At 45.7% G+C, this 27658-nt stretch overlaps 1 protein-coding gene across 1 annotated transcript in view; it reads left to right on the top strand.

Annotated features, from left to right (window-relative positions):
• PLCD4 (phospholipase C delta 4) overlaps positions 1-27658 on the top strand; it is a 380183-nt gene that overhangs the window by 299638 nt on the left and 52887 nt on the right. Inside the window, exon 12 of the mRNA XM_086954454.1 lies at positions 26420-26576. Within this exon, the coding sequence (XP_086810580.1) occupies positions 26420-26576 (157 nt within the window). The remainder of the gene's footprint in view (positions 1-26419; positions 26577-27658) is intronic.

Genomic DNA, 27658 nt, shown 5'->3' with positions numbered 1-27658 from the left:
TTACGTTTTCTAACATTAGATTGAGCACAGCTGCCACTAATTTGCCCACCTGCTTGAAGGGGCTTGTCCAGCGATACACTTTTTCTTGTACTTAGTCCATCTGAGGCTTTGGAGAAACGCTCTAGCTGCTTCCAGCTTCTTTCGGATTCTTGTGTCTGTAAAATATTAGCTCGAGAAATCTGATTAACAAGACCCCCCCCCCGTGTGGAAAGAAAATGGTCATTAGAAAGGTTCTCTTGATTTACAATCTCACCCTCCTATAGTTCTGATAAGTCATCATTATCGTTATCATAAGAGTTCCGTATGACTCCACTACTTGAAGGCTGAGCCCCATCCCCAACACCGCCATCAAAAACCCTCCAGTTCACAACTTTCTTGAACTGGGAGAGCCTATAACAGTAAGGGATTTGGGAAAATTTCTTCAACAACTTTTCTTTGCGTGGACAAAGGTGTGCAAGACGCTTGAAACTTGCTCAACGGAGGTGCACTGCACCTGCTGCCCTTCTGCAGCATTGTTGAAGAATCAGTCTGCAAGTCGCTACTACTTGCAGACATGTAGGGTCCTTGAAAATCACCAGGTACTTACGAAAAGGTGAGCAAGATGCTGGAAACTAGCTGCACCTGATGCCCGTCCTCAATTCTGATGCTGGGTTGGCCTGCAAGCCGCCACTACTCACAGAGGAGTGAGGTTCAGGCATCGCCTGACTGCCTTTTTTATTTATTTCCTTCCATCCAAAGCCAACTGCCCGCTCTGAGAGGCTCACTCGCTGACCTAAGGAGGCTAACCTCTGCACCACCAACCTCAGAGGTTGGAACAAAAGTCCTATCCCTCTCACTGACTGGGAAATGCGACAAAGGCAAACCAGAAAACACCTCAGGAGCCCTCTTTTTCCCAATCGCTAAAGGGGGAACTTGAGGTAAAATATTACCATTCGCTGAAAAAATTACTGGTATCTGAAGAAATGACAGGGAAAAGTGGCGTGTCACCAGAAGCGGAAGCCTCAGCCTTAGATAGTTTCATTTTTGTATTAAATGTAGGAATATCGCGCCTCACAGACAATTCTCCAGAAAATGTATTCAAAACATCACCAGAATTACATAAATGAACATTGCCACTAGGTGGTGCCAACGCCTCACTATTAGCCATAACATCCCTTTCTGAAAACTTGGATATCCCTTTAAGAAAGGCAGGTTTCCTAGCCCCTCTGCCCCTCACTGAGCGTGTGCAAGGCCTCCCTCTACATATCACCACAACCTGCTGCACGGAAGTAGGCAGGGGAGCCTCTCTGGCCATTTTGTTTAAGGACGTTCCAATTCCTCCAGGCACCACCTCAGGGGAACTGTCTGGTAATGTGCAGGCAGTTACTGCAGCCGACACCCCTTCTGAGGAAGCCCTTCTTAAGGGTTAACCCAGTCTGTCCAGGCTTGATTTAAAACTCCAAGAGGCAATAAATCTTACCTCCCCTCCTGACATAACACCCTGACTTTCTCTGCCGCTTCCACCTTCAAAGAAAACAATGTAATCCTCTCAAAGAGCTAATAAATCTGTCAGGAGTGGCATAAAACGAGCGCGCTTCCTGCCTACCTGACGCTGGGACCCCCAACTGGCACTAATTAGAAGGCGGCGTTTGAAAACGCAGCGCTCTACGGCAGGCGCCTCGCCTGCACGCGATCGCTCTTGGGCGATACCAGGTGCCCAAAACAGCACGGGGTGGACATTCTTTGAATGCCACCCCCAAGCCCCCATTTTAAAGTAGCTCTTCCTAATCTAGAGACATATTTTGATATAGTATTAACAGCTGGTCGAGGGCCCAGTCCCTCGCCTCTGAGAGCTTCTGAGGTAAGGGTGACCTCTTAGCGACATTACCTGCAGGCAGTAGGCTCGCAGGCTACAGACAGAACAGGACATCTGCAGTACAGTTTCAGGACGGGAGCTTGGAGGGCTCAAGCCAAGTGAAGCGTAGCTTGCAAGACCGGCAGTACTGCAGCTCCAGTACCGGAGTCAGCAGAACTGGCACAGTTGAGACATCCTTACTCTCGCTGCAGCACGGGAGCTTGCAAGACTCAAGCCAGCTGAACCGAAGTTTAAAAAAAATCTGCCCTGGGCTTGCAAGATTGCAGTTTGTGGGGGGAGATCTGGAGCAAGGAGCAGACTGGAAGAGCTATGACATAATGACGCACAGCTCCAGGACCCCTTGCATTTAATATTACAAGAAAACACTTGTCTATAAAAAGGCCTGCTGTGGCCTCAGTCGTTTGATGAGAATCCGTTGCAGAAGACAGGGTGGCAGCCATGATGGAATCGGCAGCAAGAAATGGCAGAGAAGCTCTTTTTGGTGCACTTAAAAGGCCCGTCAGCTGAACCCGCGCAGGCCAGTACCCTATAGAAGATGCTCTGTGCCAGTCTGCTTATGAACGTGGGTGAAAGGATTGATACCTGCAAAGTACAAGTGCTCTGTGCAGGAACGCAAGTGCTATACATCGGAGCATGAATGTTCTGTGCAAGAGCTGCACGTCAGAGCGTGAATGTTCTGTGCAGGAATGCAAGTGTTCTACGTTGGAGCGTGAATGTTTATTTATTTATTTGCTTGTTAAGCGCGGCTGCCACCCAAAGGGTATCCTGGCGCTGAGACTGCGTCTGTCCTGCGGGCATGCTACCAATTACATTGCTCTAGGGAACAAAAAGGTCTTAAGATCCTTTTTAAAAGGGATGAAATCTTGTCTACACCTCAGTGTCAACGGGAGGGTGTTCCAGAGAGTGGCGGCCGTAAAGCTAAAAGCACGCCCACCCATCCTCACTCTATTGATCCTGGGGACCGTCACCAGAAACGTGGAGGAGGATCTAAGGGGTCTGGCAGCGCAATACCAGGAGAAAAGGTTTTGGAGCGGTATCGGCCCCTGTCCGTGCAAGGCCTTAAAGACGAGACAGAGCGCCTTGAAGGAGATTCTCTCTTGGATGGGTAACCAATGGAGGTCTGCTAATGCGCCAGAGGAAGAGGCAGATCGAGGACGGGATAGGGCCAATTTCGCCGCTATATTTTGGATCCTCTGAAGCTTTAGAATCAAGGTTTTTGGTGCTCCCAGAAGTAGTGCGTTGCAGTAATCTAATCGACTAAGAATAGAACTGCGCACTACCTCTGCCCTTGCCTCCTTGGGAAGAAGCGGTAGGATCTTGCGTAGGGCACGAAGTACGCCCATACAGCCCGCTACGGTACGGTTCACAGAGGCCTCAAGCTGCAGATTGGATTCAAACAAAACTCCCAAATTGCGGGCCGACTCAGCAGCCTCTACCGTACCTGGAATAGATGTAGGCCAAAAATCGTCCGGAAGCGGACGAGGGGTACGGTCTAAGGAGCAATGGAGAACCTCCGTTTTGGATCCATTAAATTGAAGCGAGTTGGCTCGCAGCCACTCTGCTGTGGCCGCCATGCAGCAGTGGAAGGTGTCTCTCGATATTGCCCTGGTACCCTCAAATGAAAAAATCAATTGAGTGTCATCGGCATAATTGATGACAGATATGCCGAATGACTTTATCAGGGCAACCAGAGGTCGCAAGTACAGATTAAACAGGATCGGGCTGATCGCCGACCCCTGGGGGACACCCTGACCCACTAGTTGCATGGCAGAGCGAAAAGGTGGTAATGCCACTGCCTGCTGTCTGTCACTGAGATAGGATGTTATCCATCTCAAGGCCAGGCCAGTTACTCCTGTGCTCCGGAGACGGTCCAGTAATACTGCATGGTCCACCGTGTCGAACGCGGCCGACATGTCAAGCAGCACTAAAAATGCTGACTTGCCCATGTCGACACGCGCTCGAAGATCGTCCAGCACGGTGACCAAAGCAGCCTCCGTGCTGTGAGCTGGCCGAAAAGCCAAACTGTGAAGTATCCAGGCAGGAGTTCTTTTCCAGAAAGCTGGTTAGTGTTTTCGTGACCCACTTCTCCACAACCTTTATTATAAAAGGCAGAAGCGAAATAGGCCTGTAATTGGCCGGGCTTGAAGGGTCCAAGGAGGCCTTCTTCAGCAATGGAGTAACAATTGCCCTCTTCCAGCTATCTGGAACTACTGCTGTGCTCAGAGACTGGCAGCAAATGGCGTGGAGCGGTGGAAACAGCTCAGTTTGGAATGCCTTCCAGATCTTGTGGGGCATAGGATCAAGTGGTGATCCTGAAGACACACCGTTCGCCAGAAGGCAGAATTCCTCCAGGGAAGGACTAGGAAAACAGGACAGCTGGGTCTCCGCGGGAGGAGGTTCTGCGAGGAGGGGCAGAAAAGATGTAGGCTGACCAGAGATCTGAAGTCTGAGGTATTCGGGTCCTAGGTCGTAGAGGGCTTTGTGTGCGTGGGTGAGGAGGCGGAAAGTTATTCTCTTGTTGACGGGGAGCCAGTGGAGGTCTCTCAGGTGACCGGAAATGTGAGCTTGGCGGGGGATGTCTAGGATGAGTTTGGCTGAGGTGTTTTGGATGCGTTGGAGTTTTTTCTGTAGTTTGGCTGTGGTTCTGGCGTAAAGGGTGTTTCCGTAGTCTAGTCGGCTTGTGACCAGTGCATGGGTGACCGTCTTTCTTGTTTCAGTGGGGATCCAACAGAAGATTTTGTTAAGCATTCGTAGGATGTTGAAGCATGATGAAGAGACGGCGTTGACTTGTCTGGTCATCGAGAGGGAGGAGTCTAGGATGAAGCCCAGGTTACGTGCGTGGTCTGTTGGTATGGGTGCAGTTCCCAGGGCCGGTGGCCACCATGAGTCGTCCCAGGCGGAGGGGGATGATCCTAAGATGAGGACTTCCGTTTTGTCTGAGTTAAGTTTTAGACGGCTGTTCTTCATCCACTCGGCTACTTCTTTCATCCCTTCGTGTAGATTGGTTTTGGCGGTGTTTGGGTCTTTGGTGAGGGATAGGATCAGCTGAGTGTCGTCTGCGTAGGAGATAATGTTGAGGTTGTGTTGGCGCGCAATGGATGCGAGGGGACTCATGTATACGTTGAAAAGGGTGGGACTGAGTGAGGATCCTTGGAGTACGCGTCAGATGACTTCGGTGGCCTCTGATCTAAAAGGGGGGAGGTGGACTCTCTGGGTTCATCCGACGAGGAACGAGATTATCCAGTCTAGTGCTTTTCCTTGTATTCCGACGTTGTTGAGGCGTTTTATGAGGGTGCTATGACAGACTGTGTCGAAGGCTGCGGAGAGGTCAAGTAGGATGAGGGCAGCTGTTTCTCCGTTGTCCAGTAGAGTTCGAATGTCGTCTGTTGCTGCGATGAGGACGGTCTCGGTGCTGTGTTTGGCTCGGAAGCCGGACTGTGAAGGGTCGAGGGATTTGTTGGATTCGAGGAAGGCGGCTAGTTGACTGTTAACAGCTTTCTCAATGACTTTGGCAGGGAAAGGGAGGAGTGAAATGGGGCGGTAGTTCTTAAGTTCAGTGGGGTCCGCTGTAGGTTTCTTCAAGAGGGCGCTGAGTTCGGCGTGTTTCCAGCTTTCCGGGAAGGTGGCGGAGTTGAAGGAGCAGTTGATGACGTCTCGGAGATGGGGTGGGATAATGGAGTCTGCTTTGTTGAAAATGTGGCGGGGACACGGGTCGGTTGGTGATCCTGAGTGGATGGTGTTCATCAGGCGGATGGTGTCTTCAGTGGTGATTGGGTTCCAGGCGTAGAGATTGTTGGAGGTGGGTTTTATTTCGGAGGTAGGTGGGGTGGGCTGGTCTCCAAAGCTGTTATGTATGTAGGCAATTTTGTTGTGGAAGAACGAGGCTAGAGAGTCGCAGAGGTCTTGGGATGGAGTGATGTCGTTGGTGCCGGCGGTGGGGTTGGTAAACTCTTTGACGATGTTGAATAGTTCTTTGCTGTTGTGGGCGTTGTTGTCGGGGCGATCCTTGAATGCTGATTTCTTGGTGGATCGGATCAGTTGGTGGTGTTTGCGGGTGGCGTTCTTGAAGGTGGTCATGTTGTCAGTGGTTGGGTTTTTTCGCCAGGCTTTCTCGAGGGTGCGACAGGTCTTCTTGGATTTCTTAAGGGCATCATTAAACCAGGGGGCTTTTTTGCTGCCTTGTTTGATTTGATGGTTTTTCAGGGGTGTTAATTCGTCAGCGCTGTGGGTAATCCATTGTGTGAGGTTGGTGGCTGCTTGGTTTGGGTTCGATGATTTTGCGGGAGGGTTTTGGTGAAGCGATGTGAAGAGCTGTTCTGTGGTAATTTTACTCCAGTTTCTCCGGGGAATAGGTTGTGGGTGGTTGTGGGTCGTGGTCTTTTTGTAGTTGAAGTGAACGCAGCTGTGGTCCGTCCAATGGAGGGCTGAGGTGTGATTAAAGGAGATGTGCTTGCTGGAGGTGAAGATTGGGTCGAGCGTGTGCCCGGCAAGGTGGGTGGGGGTGTCGACAAGTTGTTTGAGTCCGAGATTGGCGAGGTTGTCCAAAAGGGTGGTGGTGTTGCTGTCGTTGTTCTTTTCCAGGTGGAAGTTGAGGTCTCCTAGTAAGATGTAGTCCTCGGAGGGAAGGGCGTGAGGGCTGATGAAGTCAGTGATGTCTTCGCTGAATTGTGTGCGGGGTCCGGGTGGTCTATAGATGAGGGTGCCTCTGAGTGTGGTCTTAGGGTCGGTGTGAATCTGGAAGTGAAGGTGTTCGGCGGTTGTGAGGTTGTCATCGGAGCTGGTCGTGATGCGGATGGTGTTCTTATGAACGATGGCGATGCCTCCTCCTGTTTGGTTGATGCGGTCCTTTCGGATGATCTTGTAACCGTCCGGGATGGCTATGGCGATGTCGGGCGCTGAAGAGGCGTTCATCCCATTTTTGTGAGAAAGGCGATGTGGTGTCGAGTAGGTTCCAAAGTTCAATGGCGTGTCTGTGGACCGAGCGGGTGTTGAGCAGGATGCACTTCAGGTGGTTAGTGTCGGAGCACTGTTTGGAGTCTTTGGATTTGGTGTGGGACCTGATGTAGTCGAACTTGCAGGAGTGGCAGGTGAAGGGTCCATGGGTGTGTCCTGGGGCGGCTTGGTAACAATTTGGGAGTCGGCCAGGGTTAAGTGCTGAGAGGGTTGCGGTGTCGTACGTTAAGCGGGAGGAGAGGGTTATGCGGGGGCCAGGGGGTCTGGCGCTGGGCGCGGTCCAGGCCCGGACGGGCATAGACGGGCTTACCTTTGGTGCACCTTCGGCGCGCATGGGGCGCGTCCGCTGCGCGTGAAGGCTGCACGCAAATGCATCTGTCATAAGAGGATGGTGGAGGGGGGCGGAGCGAGGGAGGAGCAGCTGGGAGGCGGGAGCGGGGTGGAGAGCCGGGCTGGGAAGCACAATAACAAACAACAAAATGGCAGCACGCCAAAAAGCGAAGCAGGACGAGTTTGGGGCACAGCCTCAACAAACGCGAACAAATGGGCAAGCAGTACTGGCACAATCAGGCACCAACCACGCAAGCAGGCAAGCGAGCAACACACAATGCAAAATAAATTAAATAACAATCTACTAGTCCAGCGCCACGAAAACTCTACAGTCAGGCACAAATAGTTGGGCAGTTTGGCAGTATAGCGCTACAATAGTAGTTTAAGCAGGCACAAAAAGGTCAGCGGTCTGGCAATGTAGCGTTACGATACCACAGATAGGAGCAGGGAACAGCGTGGGGATCGACCGCTTCTGAAGAACTCAGGACGGTCACAGCGCAGGGTCGAGAGGGCAGAGCCTAACCTTACAGTGGGAGGGAGGAGAAGCTGGGAGGCGGGAGCGGGGTGGAGAGCCGGGCTGGGAAGCACAATAACAAACAACAAAATGGCAGCACGCCAAAAAGCGAAGCAGGACGAGTTTGGGGCACAGCCTCAACAAACGCGAACAAATGGGCAAGCAGTACTGGCACAATCAGGCACCAACAATGCAAGCAGGCAAGCGAGCAACACACAATGCAAAATAAATTAAATAACAATCTACTAGTCCAGCGCCACGAAAACTCTACAGTCAGGCACAAATAGTTGGGCAGTCTGGCAGTATAGTGCTACGATAGTAGTTTAAGCAGGCACAAAAAGTTCCGCGGTCTGGCAATGTAGCGCTACGATACCACAGATAGGAGCAGGGAGCAGCGTGGGGAGCGACCGCTTCTGAAGAACTCAGGACGTGGACATGTGATGACCAGTCCTTGGCAGGAAACCTTTCCTAAAGTGGCTACCATCTTAAACTGGACACTAATACTTCAAGGTCTGCTGCAGTACTCAGCCCATGATTCCTCTGCCGCAGCAAATACATTTATGAACCAATCAAGAGCGTTGCATTAGGTGATCACTATAAGCTAGGCACCCACAAAAGAGCCCTTTTAATCACACGAAGAAACAACACCCTTCTGAAAATGAATAAAACCACAAAAACATAGCCCATGAAACTTAATTATCTTATTGTCTTCATCAGTTTCGTTAGATACAAACTCGAAATGGGGATTTCCAGACCTGCCTACAAAGGGAAATGTACAATATATTTCCAATTAATCATATTATTTATTTATATTTATTTATTTATTTATTTAGGGTTTTTATGGAGTGCAAACCAGACCGGTGAGGGTATCAGAGTGCATTACAGGATTGACAAGTGGTATACAAAAGACATGGGAGGGGTGAATACATTTGGGATCATAACAGGTAGTTACATGTACAGGAGACAGGCGATCTCAAAAACCCGGGTGGGGAGTCCATAGGTGCCGGGGAGGTACCAAGTCACGGAACCATGGAGAGGCCGTGGTAGGAGGTAGAACAAAGTCACTGAAGTGAATGCATTGCAGGCGTTGGGCAAGGAATTTACCCATTAGGAAGGCTTTGGCCTCTTTTTTAAAGCGAGCCAGCGACTGAAGTCTTCTAATGGTGGGTGGGAGAGAGTTCCATATACTTGGAGCACCTCCAAGCATGCTGGTTGGAGCAGGAGGTTACTGGCAGACCGGGAGTTTCTGGCTCCTCCGGATACCACAATTTTCTGGGCTCGAAATGCATGGGAATTAGTGTATAAGGCCTTGTGAGTGATGCCCGCCAGCTTCAGGTGAATTGTGGCTTCGAGAGGAAGCCAGGTCAGAGCTTTTAGGTGTGGAGAGATGCTGTCAAACTTCTTAAAGCCAGTTAGAAGTCTGGTGGCAGCAATGAGGCAGGCTTTCAAAGGGGCCAAAGAAATCTTGGGAAGACCTACGAGGGCTGAGAATCCATATTCTAGTCTCGAGATGACTATTGCCTGGATTGCCATTTTCAGGTCGGGGTGTCAAGGATAGGTTTTAGGTTCCTTAGGTAGGTTAGGTGAAATATGGCTGTTTGGGCCATCAAGTTGATATGGCCACGCATGTTCAAGTTGCAGTCAAGGGTTATTCCCCAAGGTAGGGGTGCAGTTTAAAGCTGTGATAGTCTTAATCCATTCCTGAGTGTCCGGGCTGGTTTTGGGTGGGGAGATAAGAAGAAATTTGTGTTTTTTTGCTTTGAGTTTAAGCTGATTGGAGAAAAGCCAATGGACAGTCAACTTCAAGTCCTCATTCAGGGAGATAATGTCCGCAAGAGATGAGATTTTGATGTAGATCTGGGTGTCGTCGGCCTACATATGGTAGGCAATATTGGTAGTGCGTAGTACTTCTGCGAGCGGTTCAAAGTAAAGATTGAAGAGGGTAGGGGACAAGGTGGATCCTTGGGGGACTCCAGCCGTGATCGATGTGTAGGCGGGTAAGCTACTATTAACTAGGACTCTCTGCGAGCGATTCTGGAGGAAGGATCTAAACCATTCAAGAATGGTGCCATCCAATCCCATACTGATATTGAGGCGTTCAAGGAGTTTTTCATGGTTGACCGTATCAAAGGCAGAAGATAGGTCTATAAGAATAATAATATTAATAATCTTTATTTGGCAGTGATAACAGCCTTAAAAGAGAATACATTATTTTAGAATCAGCAACATATTGATTTGCAGCAACATATCATAAAATGTGTAAAATCGCAATAGTCCTTATATCCATCATCCACATCTGGAATTTCTTGATCTTGGTGCAGTTTTTAAAAAGTTTGTTACAATAAAAAGCATGCGAACATTAGGCAAAAGTTGCAAATATAATAGAGCTACACGAGCATGTCTAAATCTCAGTTCTTTTAAAAAAGGTTTAAGAAATAATCGCCAAGGTTGAATAAAATATTTACAAAGGAATACAAAATGTTAAGTATCCTGTAGAGACCTATTGTCGCAGCCACAGGGACCTCTAGCCTCTAAATTTGAGACAAAAACAGCTGGGGAAGCCAATAGATGATATAGCAGATTTAGGGCCAAATGTAGGAACCCTAATACCGGTCGGTAACGGCCGAAATTGCCGAATTTCGGCCGTTACCTACCGGTATTAGGCATTTGGGATGTAGGTGGCTACATTTCAGATTCGGTAATTTACCAATCTGTATTTAAGAATTCGGTAATTTACCGAATTCTTAAATACAGATTCGGTAAATTACCGAATCTGAAATGTAGGAAGCACTCAAGTGAGTGCTTTTCACCTGTAAGGATTTGTTATTTACCACCAACTACAAGTTGGTGGTAAATAACGAAAACCGTTAAAAAAGCTATTTTGTGTTTTTTTAACAGTGCCATGTGGCAGACATACATGCCCTTAGGGCATGTATGTGTGCCACATGTGCACCCATGCACTATTCAGGAGTGCAACAGGGTGTTAATGTGACACCCTGCCACCCTTGTAGGTCTTCCCCCTTACCGATTCGGTATTTACCGAATCGGTATTCCCCATTCATTCCTATGGGCCTGGAGGCCCATAGGAATGAATGGGGAATACCGATTCGGTAAATACCGAATCGGTATTTACCGAATTTTACAGATTCGGTCAAAATCACCGAATTAATACCTACATACCATTTACCCATTCTAAAATACCGAATCGGTAAAATTCGGTATTTTAGAATCGGTAAATGGTATTTACCTACATCTGGCCCTTAGTCTAAAACGGGTAATTAAAAATCTGTCATAGGCACTAGTTAGAATAGAGAGATAAATATCCATGCACTGAACGGACGTAACTAAAACATGCCCTCTTACCCTGTGTATACTAAGCTCCTTGCCCTCACAGGAAGCCATGGCATATTTGAAAAACAATTCTTTAACTATTTTATCCTGAGACTTCACTATGTCATGTCTCAGGAAAATGTCAGCTCTTCCAAGGGCCATGAGGGTGTACTTAACATACCGTAACCACTGGATTTTAAAAGCATGGCCAAGTGAGAGGCAATCCAGGATAACTGACCAATTAAAAGCTGTCTCTTCACTAGACCAGATCTTCACCCAACAAAGCAGAGGCTTAACAGCCACCGGATCAGTTATATGTTTGATGGCTCATTCTTCATGTGCAGAGTACAAGGCGGTACCCTGAGGGAATTTCAAAATCCTTCTTAAGCATTTATTTTGTGAGATCTGTAGTTTATTAACCGCCATGTACCCCGACACCTCGCATCCACATAAACAGCGCTTAAGTCGGGGGTACACGCAGGTACACGGCGTCCACCCACTATTTTTACAGGGTGGACGCCGTCCCCCCTGCCAAGAAGTTGGGCCCCACAGAAATATGCTGAACGTGTCCCGGTGTAAGTGACTGGGACATGTTCAGCAGTGCCTGTACGTTGTCTGCTTTTCAGTTCCCAGCAGCAATATGCAGGCAACAATAAAGCCTTTTTTCACCTCCAGCTGGGCCGAAGTTAAGGGGCCATCAGTCCTCTTTTTGTTTGAATATCCTGACTAGAGGGGCCCGGGAACCTTACACTTAAATGTAAATGCCGCAGAGGGGAAACAAAGGCATATAGCTTTTCTTCTCTTCACAGGTACTTAAGAGAAGCATGCCTTTTTCTTTCTCCAGTCCCAGTATATAAGAGATGCATGTACTGTAAGAATGTCAGGTGTGTTCGGCTGTCCCAGTATTTACAAAAATAACAATTTCAGTAGAAATATTTTATTTATTTTATAGCAACTAAATGCAGGGTTTGGAGCTCTTTACGTAACATACACATTATACATTGACAATAAATCATGTACATTTGTAAATCAATGGACAAGATGAGTTACATGAGAAAGGGTTACAAGGTGTAGGAGACACATATCATTCATAGCTCCCTGTGCTATATTACAAGGATTACAATTTATGAACTACAGAAAACAAAAGGATCTCCGTGTTAACATCAGTAACACACTTTACTATCTACACAAAATAACAAGCATTTGCAATGCAATAGGTCTCACAGCATTGAAGTTTGAGTTACTGGCATTGTAAATGACAATGCTTTGCATAAAAAAAATTTTGGTGTCCGTGTGTGCATGGCAGTGGTGGTGTCTATGTGTGCATGCCACTGGTGGTGTCTATGTGTGCATGGCAGTGGTGGTGTCTGTGTGTGCATGGCAGTGGTGGTTTCCGTGTGTGCATGGCAGTGGTGCTGTCCGTGTGTGCATGCCAGTGGTGGTGTCCGTGTGTGCATGCCAGTGGTGGTGCCTGTGTGTGCATGCCAGTGGTGGTGTCCGTGTGTGCATGGCAGTGGTGATGTCCGTGTGTGCATGGCAGTGGTGGAGTCCGTGTGTGCATGGCAGTGGTGGTGTCAGTGTGTGCATGGCAGTAGTGGTGTCTGTGTGTGCATGCCAGTGGTGTTGTCCGTGTGTGCATGCCAGTGGTGGTGTCTGTGTGTGCATGGCAGTGGTGGCGTCTGTGTGTGCATGCCAGTGGTGGTGTCTGTGTGTGCATGCCAGTGGTGGTGTCTGTGTGTGCATGCCAGTGGTGGTGTCCGTGTGTGCATGGCAGTGGTGGTGTACGTGTGTGCATGCCAGTGGTGGTGTCTGTGTGTGCATGCCAGTGGTGGTGTCCGTGTGTGCATGGCAGTGGTGGTGTACGTGTGTGCATGGCAGTGGCGTTGTCCGTGTGTGCATGGCAGTGGTGGTGTCCGTGTGTGCATGCCAGTGGTGGTGTCTGTGTGTGCATGCCAGTGGTGGTGTCTGTGTGTGCATGCCAGTGGTGGTGTCTGTGTGTGCATGGCAGTGGTGTTGTCTGTGTGTGCATGCCAGTGGTGGTGTCTGTGTGTGCATGGCAGTGGTGGCGTCTGTGTGTGCATGCCAGTGGTGGTGTCTGTGTGTGCATGCCAGTGGTGGTGTCTGTATGTGCATGGCAGTGGTGGTGTCGAATGAACTACAGCTGCAGTGGTTTTTAAACAGAGAGGGACTGCCCCCCCCCCTTCGAGCCCTGTTAAAGTCTGATGAGAAAAATAAGTGCTGGTTCACATAAATGAGTGTAGGTGGGCACCACCTGCAACCGCCGTGTCAAAGTAAGCCCTGCCTGTAGCACAGATCATCCAGTTGGATCTCACCTCTTCCCCAGTCCTCAGGGCAGCCTTTCACTCCATTTAGAGTGTGTGTGGACATGCCCATTAAAGCCAACTGGGACAGACTGTTCTAAAGAGAGTAGGCATGCTTAGCCATAGTATATATGTGAGCATGCTGAAGGCATGGTGGAGCCTGTACACGGCAGGATGGGCAACTTTACCAGGAGTGTCTCTGAGCACACTGAACTCACTGGAGACAGACTGCTCTCAGAAGGGTGGGCAGCCTTATTCATTGTCTATGTGAGCAGACCGAAGTCATTGAGACAAGCGGAATTAAGAAGTGTGAGCATTTTCACTGAGCGTGTCTTCGTGCAGTCTTACGTCATGGAAGACAGACTGCTCTCGGAAGGCCGCACAGCTTCACTTGAAGTGTTTCTGACAGACTGTAGTCAGTGGAGACAGGCTGCTCTCAAAAGGGTTGGCATGCCACGAGACAGACAGGCCCTTCCTGTGGGATTCTCATCAAAGAGGGACTCTTTGGGGTGGGTTGGATGGGGGAGAGATCCTTTGAGGGAGTATCGTGCAGGCGAGGGGCACACGATGGTTGTAAAGACGCGCAGTGAAAAAATATCGCGCAGCAAAATAATTAAATGAAAAATCCGGTACCCAGTGAGAATATCGCGCAGCTACATAATTAAATAAACAAGCAGAGAGGCAGAAAGAGAAAGAGACATACGAGGCATCCGGACACGGAGACCGAGAGACTGACACAGCGAGACAGACGGCGAGAAAAACAAGGTTTACAATCCCGGGCGGAAGTCAGGCAGGCCGGAGGTGGGACGTCAAGACACACCGGAAGCCCGGGCGGGCTCCCGTGAGGTGAGAGAGCCTCGCACGCACAGAAGGAAGAGACCGCCGCCGCCTGCAACGAGCCCTCGCCTGGAGACGAGTACCGGTGAGTGGGGGCCTTTGCTGAGCTGTGAGGGCGGGGGGCATGTGTGTGCGTGGGGCGGCGGGGGGCTCTGTATGTGTGTGAGCGTGCGTGTGTGTATGTGTCTTGGAGTCTGTGTGTATGCGTGTGTGTGTTTAAAAGAGCCCGATGACTGGGGGGGGGAGTGTGTGTGTGAGCGAGCGAGTGTCTGTCAGTGTGTATGCGCACGCATGTGTGTATGTGTGGGGATGTGCACGGCGCAGGAATTTCTGCGAATGTGGACGGAGCCGACGTGCGCGTGCACGAGGTCAAATCCACAGGAAAAGCGCGTGGCACCCTCTTGTCCCTAATCCCCCCGAAGTTGATAACTATAGTTGTCGAACTGGACTGGAGCATCCTACGGATGCTTACTCCAGCTCGACCTAAAAACCTGTCATCTGCATATTAGGTGATGTACATTGCAGGATACACATCACCTTATACTACTTTTATTTTAAATCTGGGACTTCACAAAGCACAGGTCTCTCCAACAAATGTGTCAACCTCCAAAGTTATCTCACCATTATTACTAGTTCCTGAGATGTATTGGGCACCTTTACTGCAGATGCCTGAACCCAATCAAATATTTTAAAAGATAGACGTTTCAACCAAATAAGCATAACATATTTACTGCCATGCTTCTTCTTGTTGCCAATTTCTTTGTGGCAGGGCTAAAAAAAATAAATGTATTAGTTGAGGCCCATATTTTGCGTCAGGATTGCGCCACATTTTTGGCACAACCCTGACGGCAAATCTCATTTGTTAAATCTCATAATGCGCTGAAATGTACTCATGATATAACTGATAATCATATGTGTGAGGTCGTAATATCTGATATCACTTCTTTTGATCTCACTTCCAATGAGGTTGCTTGCTGTGCTGTGACATGCAGTGTCAAGCATTGTGACATCATTCGCTGTAAAGGCAAGCGTTATGATTTCAGCTCGAACACCGCCTAACCTGGTTAGTCCCCCACTACTTTTTTTAGGACTTGTGCCCTGCATATAAGACCTAAGAAATGCAAAATGACTGGTATAATTTTAAAATCACACCCGGTTACCATGTGCCTAATCTGTGGGCGTAATTTGCAATAGCTTCCATTGATTTTTTCATATCCAGTATCTTCCCCTGCTGCATGTATTTCCAGTTCAGTTTAGCATCGAATAACATACCTAGATAGGAAAAACCTGGGACCTTCGATAAGCTATGTGTTCCTGCCTCATAGGTCTTATGTCTAGTCACCCAATTTCCAAATTCCATACTATACGATTTTGTAAAATTCTGTGACAGGTCCAACCAATTCATAAAAGAGACAAACCCGTCTATTAGAACCTGTAGGTCCTTAGGTGTATGCGCTTACAACCCCACGTAAACCGCGTACAACAAGACAGGAACTGGTTTCCTGCCAATCCTAGGAGAGTCAGGGCTTATTCTTGTCCATTAATGTGTAGTGTGAATAAAAAAAGGAGCTTGGATACAAACTTGGTGAACCCCTCTAGAGCATTTTAACCGATCAGTGGGTTCCCCTTCATGAGTATATTTATCTACAGCAGTAGTATTGGCATGGAGAGTCATTAAAACGTTTATGATCAACCCTTGGGTTACTAAGTCGAATCCACGATTTGTTGCGGTGCATCCCAGTCGATGGCTGAGGTGAGGTCCATAAAACCTAAAAAGAGAGCTCCTTATTTGGCAATCGTATATTTAGAGATTAAAAGATAAAGATTTAGGGGCAGATTTACAAGCCCCTTGCGACACTTTTACGCCGCCATTGCTTCACTTTTGTGACGCAGCGGCGGCGTAAACAATGCGCCACGTTGTGACTTATTTACAACGTGACGCATCTAGGCAGATGTGTCACGTTGTAAAGCTCTGCGTCACATGAAACCTGCGTCAGGTTTCATATGGGCGTTCTATCGCAGGGTGGGCATTCCCTCGCAGGAAAACCCAGTAAAACTGACGCAGTGAAATCTACAAGATTTCACTGAGTCAGTTTTATAACGCTGCTGCGTCAAATCCTTACACCTGCTTGAAGCAGACGTAAGGAGTGACGCACCACGTTGAGTATGGGTGGCCCTTGTGCCTTGCAGGAGTTGCGTCGCACTTGCGATGCAACTCCAGCAATGTGCTGCCCGTATGCCACAAGATGTGTCACGCATCTGCCCCTCCTTGCACCATCATGTGCCGCATTGTAAATGCTGCACATCTGTGGTGGCGCAAGGAGGGGATTGCGTGACGCATCTGTTCTGGCACATCCCTCTTGATTTGCAGAGATGCGCCAGAACATGTAAATATGCCCCATAGGCTCTGCTCTGTTGTTGACTTTCCTGTGCGAAATCCATATTGCACCTCCGAAATGATTTGATTTGTGTCAGCCCAAGTTGAGAGCCTGTTTAATACAACTTGGCCCAGGACTTTGACTGTAGAGTCAGTAAGGGATATAGGGTGATAACAATGATGATTATCCCTAGCCCCCTTCTTAAAAATCGGAACAATGGTGGCGGTAGACCACGAGTGTGGCATCACTGTCGCTACAGCAGCGTTTAGTACATAAATACAACAACAATATGTAATTCCGAAACTTAAACGTTCATACATGTAATCAGTAAACTGTTGTACAATCATTTTCTTAATAATTGTTAAGAAAAATATAAATGTTTTGTAATACATTCTCATGGCCAAACGTTTAATGAACAATGTCCATTTATTTATAATCGAGCCTGAGATTTTTTATATCTTTTTACAACTCCAAGTTAAAAAATACCTCCAAGTGACCGGTGGAGCGTGCAATGTTTTTTCCCCCTAAATAAAATCTACAATGTTCCGTAATTCTCGGGCATATTTTCCCCTGTTAAATTCCAGCAGGTTTGACCTTCTGAAATTGAACAGAGTATGTAAATGTTACCAGTCATAACAATAAGAGGGTGTATGAGCATTTGTGTAATGTTTCAAAGGCCTTCCACTGGCCGCGTGCTGCTGGAGGTACTTTTTCTTTTGTTTTAGTGCCAGCAATCCATAAGAATGCATGTGTTTGAAGGCCTTCCAGCCCGCGCACCCGCCCGCCCCCTGTCATCGTTAACCCCAAGTCACCAACCCAAACCTCAACTGTGGTGCATGCAAACCACCTCAATAAAAGCAAAACACAGAATCTGTTGGCGCTCCCAGGCCTCACCTGGCAAAGCCTCTCCCATCCAAGGTGGCTAGCGCCTGGCAGGGCCGGCACTTCTCAGTGCAAGGACGGACCCAGCCTAGGGAATGCTTCCCCTAGTAGCACCCTGACCGAAAGCCAGCGGTCTGACGCGGCACGTGTCCATGCTCATTCTTCCATGCGAGGGAGTGCCCTGAGGCGACCTAGTAGAGTGAGTCACCGCAAACACATCTCCCACCATTCACTCACCTCTGCCATGGAGACCCTATGGTGGCAGTTCCCATTCTCACTCCACACACATCTCTGCTCACTCGCTCTTGCGAGGGAGTGACTTGAGGTGAAGCGGTCTGTAGTCTCGCTCAGGCATGCACCACTCTTTACTCACTCTAGCAAGGGAGCCCGTTCAGGAGAACCCGTTCAGTGCCTCCTCCTGAGACATTTCCCATCCTTCCCTCACCTACCATGCAGCGCCTTGGCACGAAAGAGTTTATTTCATGACTTATTTACATAGGCCATTTTTCACCCACTTGCTCCTGCGAGATGGTGCCTTGAGACAAAGCTATGCGCCGAGGTAGGCCATACAACCTTTACCTAAATGCACATATATCCTCCTCTGATGGACACTAAATTTTTTGGGGCGCTGCATGTGATATAAGGTTCTGATTTTCATTAACCATTGTAGCTACCTCCAGAGCCGGCCTTTGCTCTGACAGCGCCCTGGGCGCGGGCAGAGAGGATTCTGGCACCCTTTCCTATGATATGGAAGTAAACAAGGAAACAGGAGTCTCTTTTGTGTTCTCTGGTCAGTACCTGGATGAGCATGGGCTGGCCTCTCAACACAAACATCCCCGGACCTCCCACAGCTCACTTAAATCACCAATAGCTTAGCTGTCTCACACATATGATGAGTTTGTTGATTCGCGGAAGCAGGGGCCAGAGGGTAAAGGATGCGGAGGAGCGTTGCACCACTCCTTTCAGCAGTGGAAAAAAGGAAAAATGAAATGAAAATAACACAGTGTTATTACCCTTTTATTTTTCCATACTAAGGCAGTTTTACAGGGCAGGGCTGGGCTGTCTTACAATCATCAGGGGGAAGATTGGTTTATGCACTTAAGTGCACATGACAGTTTGGCCGACCGTCTTGGGCTAGCCAAAAAGTTATGCGCACTTAGCATGTTCTCCACCGGGCTGTATTGCACAGCCTGGGTGGAGAACATGCAAAGGCTCATAGTCCCCGTCTAAGCACCGAACCACAGCACTCAGACCAATCACAACACTGCTGTAATTCTGGTGACAGCAGCATTGTGATTGGCTTAGCCTGTGTGCTTCCTGCTTCCAGAGGAGGGACCTTACCTCATGAGAGATGGAGAGATGGCAGCCTTACAGAGGAATAAAGAGGGATTTTTTTCACCTCTCCCCAAATCCCCTCTGCCTCGCCACCCCTGTTCTGTACCAGCCGCCGCTGGAAGGGAGGGCAAGAAAGGAGGCTAAAGGTGTTCTAAAAACATCCTGCCGTATGAAAATAAAGGACTAAAAGCACTCGAAACTGCCAAATCAGACAGAAATGGACAGGCAGCGGCAAGGACGGTGCACAGACATAATATTGAGTTGGGAATATCGAAGTTCCATAATATTGAGCTAGAAATATCATAGAGACAGAATATCGACTGCAAGAATATCGTGGACCAGAATATCGACTTTAGGGTAAGGAATATGGTTTTTGTTAATGTCGAAGTCAGTAATATCGTTTGTAAAAATAGTGTTGTTAATAATATCAATGTTTATATTAGTGTTATGTATTTTAAATGTATGTGTTCTATATTTTTGTTTAAAATATATGTATTAACATTTTTAGTTTTTTTTTTAAAGTAAATTTTGCGTTTTAGTTCCATAGCGGGTTGTGGGTTTATTGGGGTATAGGAAGGGAAATAATTTAATTATAATAAATGTAATAATAATTTTTAGAAGGTATTAATTATTTTAATTACATTTTGCGTTTTTATTCCGTAGAGGGTTGTGAGTTTTAGGGGAATAGGGTGGGAAGTAATTTAATAATACCTAATTAATTAATATATTTTATTAATTATTGTCTATATATTTTATATTGTTAATTGTGTTAATTCATTTGTTATCAATTAGTTAATTATTAATATTATGGGGCTAATTATGATTGCGGAGTTCCCGCATCCTCCGGGCCGGCGGAAGCCACCGCCGGCCCGGAGGATGCGGGAAATCCGCTGCGGAGCCTCCACAGACCCACCGCCAAATTAGGATGGCTGGTGGGTCTGCTTTTATGTCCGCAGCTTTTCCGCCGCAGTCGCCTTCCGACCGCGGCGGAAAAGCACTAACATGTCTGGCGGTGTCTATCAGACACCGCCAGGCATATTAGGATGTCTGCAATACTATGCTTTTCCACGGCGGCATTTCCGCCGTGGAAAAGCATACGGTTCTGCACTGCGGGGGCCCGTTGCGGGCCCCCTAGGTGAAGGGGGGGTGGGTGGTGCACATGGGGGGTACCTATGGTACCCCCCTTCATTTGCGTGCAAGAAGCGGCAGGCACCGCAAGGTGCCTGCCGCTTTGTGCATGCAAATGCACTGTTGTCATTTTTTACATTGCGGCGGGTGCCGCTTCAAGCAGCACCCGCCTCAATGTAAACAATACAGGATGTGACCGCCAGGGTGGCGGTCACATCCTAATTGTCATGGAGGGACCGCCGCTGCCCATGCGGACGGTCCCTCACACTCAGTGGTGGCGGACGGACGCAAGTCCGTCCGCCATCATAATCGGCCCCTTATTTGGTAAATAACTTAATTACGTGCTTTTTTTAGGAGCAGGCTGTGGGGTTATAGGGGAATAGGGTGGGAAGTAATTTAATTATAATAAATTAGGAATTTATTTAATTAATAATTAATTATTTATGATTTTATATTGTTAATTGTGGTACATAATTTATTATTAATTAGTTAATAATTATTAATAATTAATTGGTAAATATGTAAATTGTGTTATTTTTTTAGGAGCCGGTTGTGTGTTTATAGGAGAGCAGCGTGGGGAATAATGTAATATTAATTAATGTATTTATATTTTAAAATATTTAATATTTATGTATTTAAAATGTTATATTTTAAATTGAGGTAAAGAATATATTGTTAGTTATTTATTAATTGGTTATTAATAATTATTCATTAATTAAGTTATTTGTGTCATTTTTTTAAGTGCAGGGAGTAAACTGGGAAGTAATTTAATTTCAATATTTGTTTATTATAACATTTATTTTAAGTTGTTTTATACTATTAATTGTGTGAAGTAAATTATTATTGATTTTTTTTATTGCTTGTTCATTTTAATTAACTAATAATTAATTTTGTTAATAGTGTTATGTTTTACAACATTGGTGGTGTCATTTATAGGGGAATATGGTGGGAGGCAAATTATTTTAAATTAATAATTGTTTGTTAAATAATTTCAATTATTTGGCTTGAGTGGGAATAGTAAATTATTCCCCTATGCAATCCAACACGATCCCTACTGTTGAACTTGCTGTAGTGGGAATAGTAATGTTTACCCCTCCGCTATCTAGCACTTTCTCTACTGTTGCACTTCCTGGAGTAGGAATTGTAAATTATCCCCCTCCGCTATCCAACACTCTCCATTCTGTTGCACTCCCTGGAGTAGGAATAGTAAATTATTCTCCTCCACTATCCAGCACTTTCCCTACTGTTGCACTCGCTGGAGTGGGAATAATAATTTTTATCCCTCCACTATCCAACCTTTTCCCAACTGTCGCACTCTCTGGAGTGGGAATAGTGAATTATTCCACTCCGCTATCCAACAATTTCCCTACCGTTCTACCTGTGGGAGTGAGAATAATAAATGATTCCTCTCTGCTATCCAACACGTTCCCTAATGTTGTACTTGCTGGAGTAGGAATAGTAAATTATTCCCATTTGCTATCCAACACTTTCCCTACTGAGCTATCTCTGGAGTGGGAATAGTAATATTTACCCCTACGCTATCCAAGACTTCTCCTAATGTTTCACTCCATGGAGTGGGAATAGTAAATTATTCCCCTACGCTATCCAACACGTTCCCTACTGGAATGGGAATAGTAATTTTATCCCCTCCGCTATCCAACACTTTCCCCATTGTTGCACTCTCTGGAGTGAGACTAGTAGTTTTTACCCCTCCGTTATTCAACACTTTCTCTACTAAAGTACTCTCTGGAGTGGGAATAGTAAATTATTTCCCTCCGCTATCCAAAACGTTCCCTACTGTTGCACTCGCTGGAGTGGGAATAGTAATTTTTACCCCTCCGCTATCCAACATTTTCCCTACTGTTGCACTCTGTAGAGTGGGAATAGTAAATTATTTCACTCCGCTATCCAACACTTTCCCTATAGTTCTACCTGCTGGAGTGGGAATAGTAAATTATTCCCTTATGCTATCCAACACTTTCCTTACTGTGTCACTCACTAGAGTGGGAATAGTAAATTATTCCCTTTGCTATCCAGCACTTTCCCTACTGTTGCACTCCCTGGTGTGGGAATAGTAATTTTATCCCCTTCACTATCCAATATTTTCCCTACTATTGCTGTTAATGTAGGGTAAAATGTAATTGTAAAAGAATAAAAATAATTTAATATTTTAATGTATTATATATATATCTTATTGTTATTTCTATTTTACTGGTATACGTATATATAAGTGTATATATATATATATATGTATATATATATATATATATATATATATATATATATAGATATATATATATATGTTTATATATATTTATATATGATTTATAATGTTTAATATGTTTCTAACTTTTTATAATTTATTATAATAATTATGTATTAATATTAAGTACATTCATATATTATATTTTATACATATTTATGTTTAATTTTTTTACATTATAATTATTATTTAAAATTTTAAACATGTTATTATAATTCTAACTATCTTTTTCTATTATATGTATTATTTACTTTATTTTATATTATTGTTTAAACATTTAAAAAAACAATATTTTTAACGATATTTTTTACAACAATATCTTTTTTCTCGATATTTTTGTACTTACCATGATGTAGATAGGATGTTGATATTCATGACATCGATATTTTGGTCCCGATATTTTGGGACCTCGATATTGTGGTTGTCGATATTCTCTCAGTGATTCGACAAGGACAAGGCTGGAGCAAGATGAGAAGGGCACTTCTGTTGGCATAACCTTAATGCACACACCTCCATGCGCCCCTCAGAAAATTGCTGCCTTGGGCCTGGGCTCTGCTCGCCTATGCTAAAGGCTAGCCCTGGCTACCTCACTGGGACCGAAACATGCAATCCTGACCTAAACATGGATGATCTCCACAGCAGGCAGTCAGCCCAGTGTGCTATCATCATAATAGCTGCTCTCAAGACAAAGTATACCATGACACGTTATATTAATGGGGAGTGCATTTTGGTAGGCATAAGTTGAGGGGAAAGAAGGGGCTTTCATTTGTATAAAGGTCTTTCCAACCTCCTGTGGGCACCATTGAATTGAATTGACAGGATGCCCAGGCAACAACCTCTGAGGACGCGTGGTGGTGGGTGCAGGGCCGAGTGCCTTTGGCTTGTTTGTGTGTGCTAAGAGCAGCAGCCGCTCGCTTGGCCCCTCCTCTCCCCTGACAACCAATGGTGTGATATCAGTTTACCTGCTGCTAATTGAATGAGTGCATTAGCAGAGGCAGGTCTCTCCCACACAAAGAAACTAGGGACACTGATGTGTGAGGGCAAGGCTTGGCTGCGGTTCTGCCTACTTCACATCAGCAAAAACTTTATAACAAGCACTGGCAAAGCCAGTAGCTCTTGCCTATGCAAGATCTATTGGTTCTGTTAATGGTTTTTTTAACCATGAAAATAAAAGTGCTATGACACAGTCAGTGTTGACCGTATCATAGCACTTATCACAGACGTTGTGCTGTACACCATGGCTAAAAGAAATATTGACGAAGCCAAAATATCTTGCGTAAGCAAGGCCTATTGCCTTTACCAGTGCTTGTTTGTGTAGTGGTCCATGTCATAAACTTGCTGGAGAACAGGGAGTGTGAAAAAAAGGCTGCTGTATGTCAGTTTTTTTCTACCACCAAACAAATTGTAAATACCCGTAAATGAACGTATGAATATTTCCAATTATACTAGAAATGGGGAAAGCACATATGAAGCACATTATTTTGTAATTCTGAAGTGTGATGTAAACAAAAAAATGGTAGGATCAGAGCAATTTAAGACACTGTACTTGGTGATGTGCAAATGATAAATATTTGTTGAAACCAGATTTTCACACATTATTGTTTGTGGACCATGTTTTTGATCAGTAAAATGCATGTCAGTTCAAAGCTTGTTTTCGTTTCAATGGAAAATGTGCTGTCTGTAAATTACAGTGCACTTCCTCATCATGCTTTTACATGTCATAAAAAGCGCACCAGCACTTTAAGCCTCAGGATGTTTAGCCAATTCGGGCGTATTGAAGAGCTGCTTTTAGCTTTTTCTTTTTTGCTTTTCTTGTCGTATTATGAATAGGAACTGAATTTCGCTCTTAGATCGTTGGTTGCTTAGAGATGTTTTTATGTCACACATTCAAATGATCTCTTCTGGAAGATTAGGCAATGTGTACAATTTTAAGTGTGAATTTTAATGTTTGTATCATCTATGGAATATTGCAAATGATTTTAAGTAATTGTGCAATAAAAACTTTCATTCATTCACTACATGCTGTAGTAATATATTTGTGAGTGTCCTCCACAATTGCACCACCAGGGGCATACTACACCCTTATTTCTCTACTGCTGAATGAGCCTGACTTATTTGCTGTATTTGTTCTTTATGTGACACTTGGATTTTTCACATTCCCTATGACTTCAGTGATGTTTGAGGTAACCACGTAGCTTGAGTTTAGTGGTGCGTTCTGATGTTTAATACATTACTTTGGCTTAACTCCTACAGAAGTACAGTATTGGCTAAATAGGATATCCACCAAGGCTGCCTTGGATGGAATGCGTGAAAGGGAAAGGAAGACCTTTCGTCAACTTCTTTTATGTTGTCCATGGTCTTTGGTTGTTGGTCAGGTTGTGTTACTACATCAACCACCACTACAATGTTCTATGGCTACATTGCTACTACTACATTTATTGCTATTACCTGGGGACCCATTAGGATAGCGGGCGGATCACCCCGCTGGGCTGATTATTAGTATGGCTACGGGGTCCGCGGTGGACGGAAAGACTGCCCGCCGCTTTTCCGACGGTCGACTCGTAGACCGAGCGGAAAAGGGCCAGTGTGGCGGGTGAATCATAATATGCATTGCGGGACCGCTGCACCTTTGGCGGTTGGTCCCTGGCTCAGTTGCGTCCACCCGCCATCGTAATGGACCCCCTGGTTCGTTTTCCATGTTCCTGCCTCCCCCCACATCTACAGCGACTTTCTTTTTACAAATATTTGAATAATTATGTTCTTAATTGTAATCAGTCCATTTCTTTCTAGTGCAATTTAAATGTTTTATTTGTATGCATCAGATGACTATATATGAGTACATATCAGGATTTAAGTGCTCCCTAATTATGTTGAATAAAGTGAAAAATGTAGGTCTGAGCCTACTAATTTGCAGTTTAGAAGTTTTCTGAACTTGCCAGTGACAAGTGTTTTCACTTGGGGGTCGATTCCGAGTCGGGAAACAAATCCGTACGACGATTCGAATTTGTAGCCGTTTCCGTGCGAATCGTACAAATCCGTCCGAATCGCATAATACGATCTGTAGGAACAAAATACCTCTGAATCGTTGCGAACCGTACGAAAAGCAAGGGAAAATCCGTACGATAAGGACCCTGAAAGTGAACCGTACGAATCGTAAACATGCCGTATGACCCAACAAGTACGATCCGGACCGGGGAATGAGTATGCAATTCATACGGTAAACGTCGCGTATGAGCAATTCGTACGGAGAGCCACACATTCACATAGGGTATGGTTCGTACACCCCATGATCGTAAGGGTACGGTTCGTACACCTACGATCATGGGGTATGGTTCGTACACCCCATGATCGTAGGTGTATGAACCGTACCCCTACAATCATGGGATGTGCGAACCGTACCCCTACGATCATGGGTTGTACGAAACGTACCCCTACGATCATGGGGTGTACGAACAGTACCGGGGGTCCGTTTTGCACGCATTTCGAGTCAAATTCTGCTTTTCCGGACGTTTTGAGCTCTCGTAAAAAAAGAGTCGTACGGAGTGTTGACTGGACGAATCGTACTTGGTGGGTCGGAAAATGATGCTTCGATCCGTACTGACATCGCGTACTGCGCTTCCAAATGCGATTCAAACTGATTGAGTCGTATGGGCTTTGGTACGATTCGGACGGAGAACTGCTTTGGGTATGCATCGTACTACATCGTACATACGGGGACGTTCAAGGATATGATTCGTACCGGAAAAATGCTCCATACGGCTATTCGTACGGGATTTTACCGATTTGGAATCGGCTCCTTGATGTCAGAAAGGTACAATCAGAGAGAGTCTCTCCTCCCGAGTTCACTCTACTTATGAACGGAAGTTCCTCTAGTTTAATACATATATTTTGCACAGGATCATAAGAAGGTAATCAAGGTGTTTTTTTTTTAAATAAATCTTTTTTATTAAACAACATGTGTCAGCATGGATCAAGGTATTTCTTAATAATGTTTTGACCGTCTGCTGGTACTTTGTGTGCATTCTAAAGATGGGCTCCTTTGACACACTTTGCATGGAGCAGTGGTCTGGATGTTACTGTTAAAGTCAGGCCAGTCAATTTGCTGCTTAAGCTGCAAGGGTTGGCCTGGTCTTGGTTGTAGGAGGTGGACCATGGTTTCCTGCACAGTGGTAACAAGCTATACATAGCACTCTCTTACTGAGGTATAAGAATAAAACCCTGGGGGTCAATTACCCTACTGCCAAAGCAGATCAATCAACCGGATAAGCTGTAATATGATTTCCTGTGTTTCAGAAGCCCAAGGTACGCCTCTCTCAGGCGCTCAGCGACCTCGTCATTTACTGCAAGTCTGTCCATTTTGGAGGTTTTCATCACTCTGCTGCCCACGGAAAACCCTACGAAATGTCCTCCTTCAACGAAAGCAAGGCCCACAAGCTGATCAAAGAGTCTGGTAAGTGTTGGTGGGGTCAGGAGGCAGCATGTACAGTGTGGCATGGGGGTAAAATAGGGAAGGGCGACAAAGCAAAGATCTCATGCCCGAAGGACGTCAAACTGAAACCGGAGAGATGTAGTCCCCTTAAAATCTTGTAGTTAAAATGATAGAGCATCGCCTCACCAATGTCTGTGTGCCCATTGAGACCTGACAGAACCAAAACTCCGTTGAATTTAATGGGGGTATTGAGGGAATTTGAAAATGAGGTGTGGTTACTCTAAGACAAGGCAATCTTACCATGTATAGTACCAAGGCTACGGTCCCCAATGAGTCCCTGCTATTTTCGGGTACAAGTATATTTTCATAAACCAATCTGTCGGATGTTTTCAGTTTTAAAGTCAGTTGCACATTGCTATTAAACAATCTTCATCTATGCACCATATGAATGACTACAAGGATCAATACACTGGGGTCTCACTGCGGATCAAGATCTGAATACTATAAATGCTGAAGATGCCTTTTGTGAGGATAAATGCACTTCCTTTTTATAGTTTATGTAAGATAACCTGATTTGAGACTTCATAAGAATGGGAGGGTCTTCGATATTTGTCACTAGAAAGACTCCGTTAGAGCTAACGGGTTTATTGGGTTATGCAGTAGTAAGACTGAAAAATGTACAGGGTAATTATATTTCAATGTAGTAAGACTCTCTTAAAGTTTGAAGGGTGTTTAGGTTTGCTAGTAGTTAAAGTCCAGTACTGTTTACAGGGCCTTTGAAGTTTGGTAGTAGTACCTCTACTTTAAACTTTACATGGTCATTTGGGGTTTACTAGCACTAATAATTAATTAATGTCTGCAGGGCCTTTGGTGTTTGGCAGTATTCAGGTTCCAATAAGGTTTACAGGACCTTTGATGTTTTGCAGGAGTAATGATTTGTTTACAAGGTCATTGATGTTTGACATCAGGAGGACTCCGTTGATGTTTACAAGGTCCTTAAGGTGTAGTAGTAGTAAAACTCCATTTAATGTTATGGCATCTTTAGATTTGGCAGCTTTAGGCTACATTAGGTTTATAGAGTCATTAATGTTTCTCAGTAGCAT

Source organism: Lissotriton vulgaris, chromosome 2_1 (genome assembly GCF_964263255.1).
Source record: "Lissotriton vulgaris chromosome 2_1, aLisVul1.2, whole genome shotgun sequence".
Taxonomy (NCBI): Eukaryota; Metazoa; Chordata; class Amphibia; order Caudata; family Salamandridae; genus Lissotriton; species Lissotriton vulgaris.
This window is presented reverse-complemented; position numbering and strand designations above follow the sequence as displayed.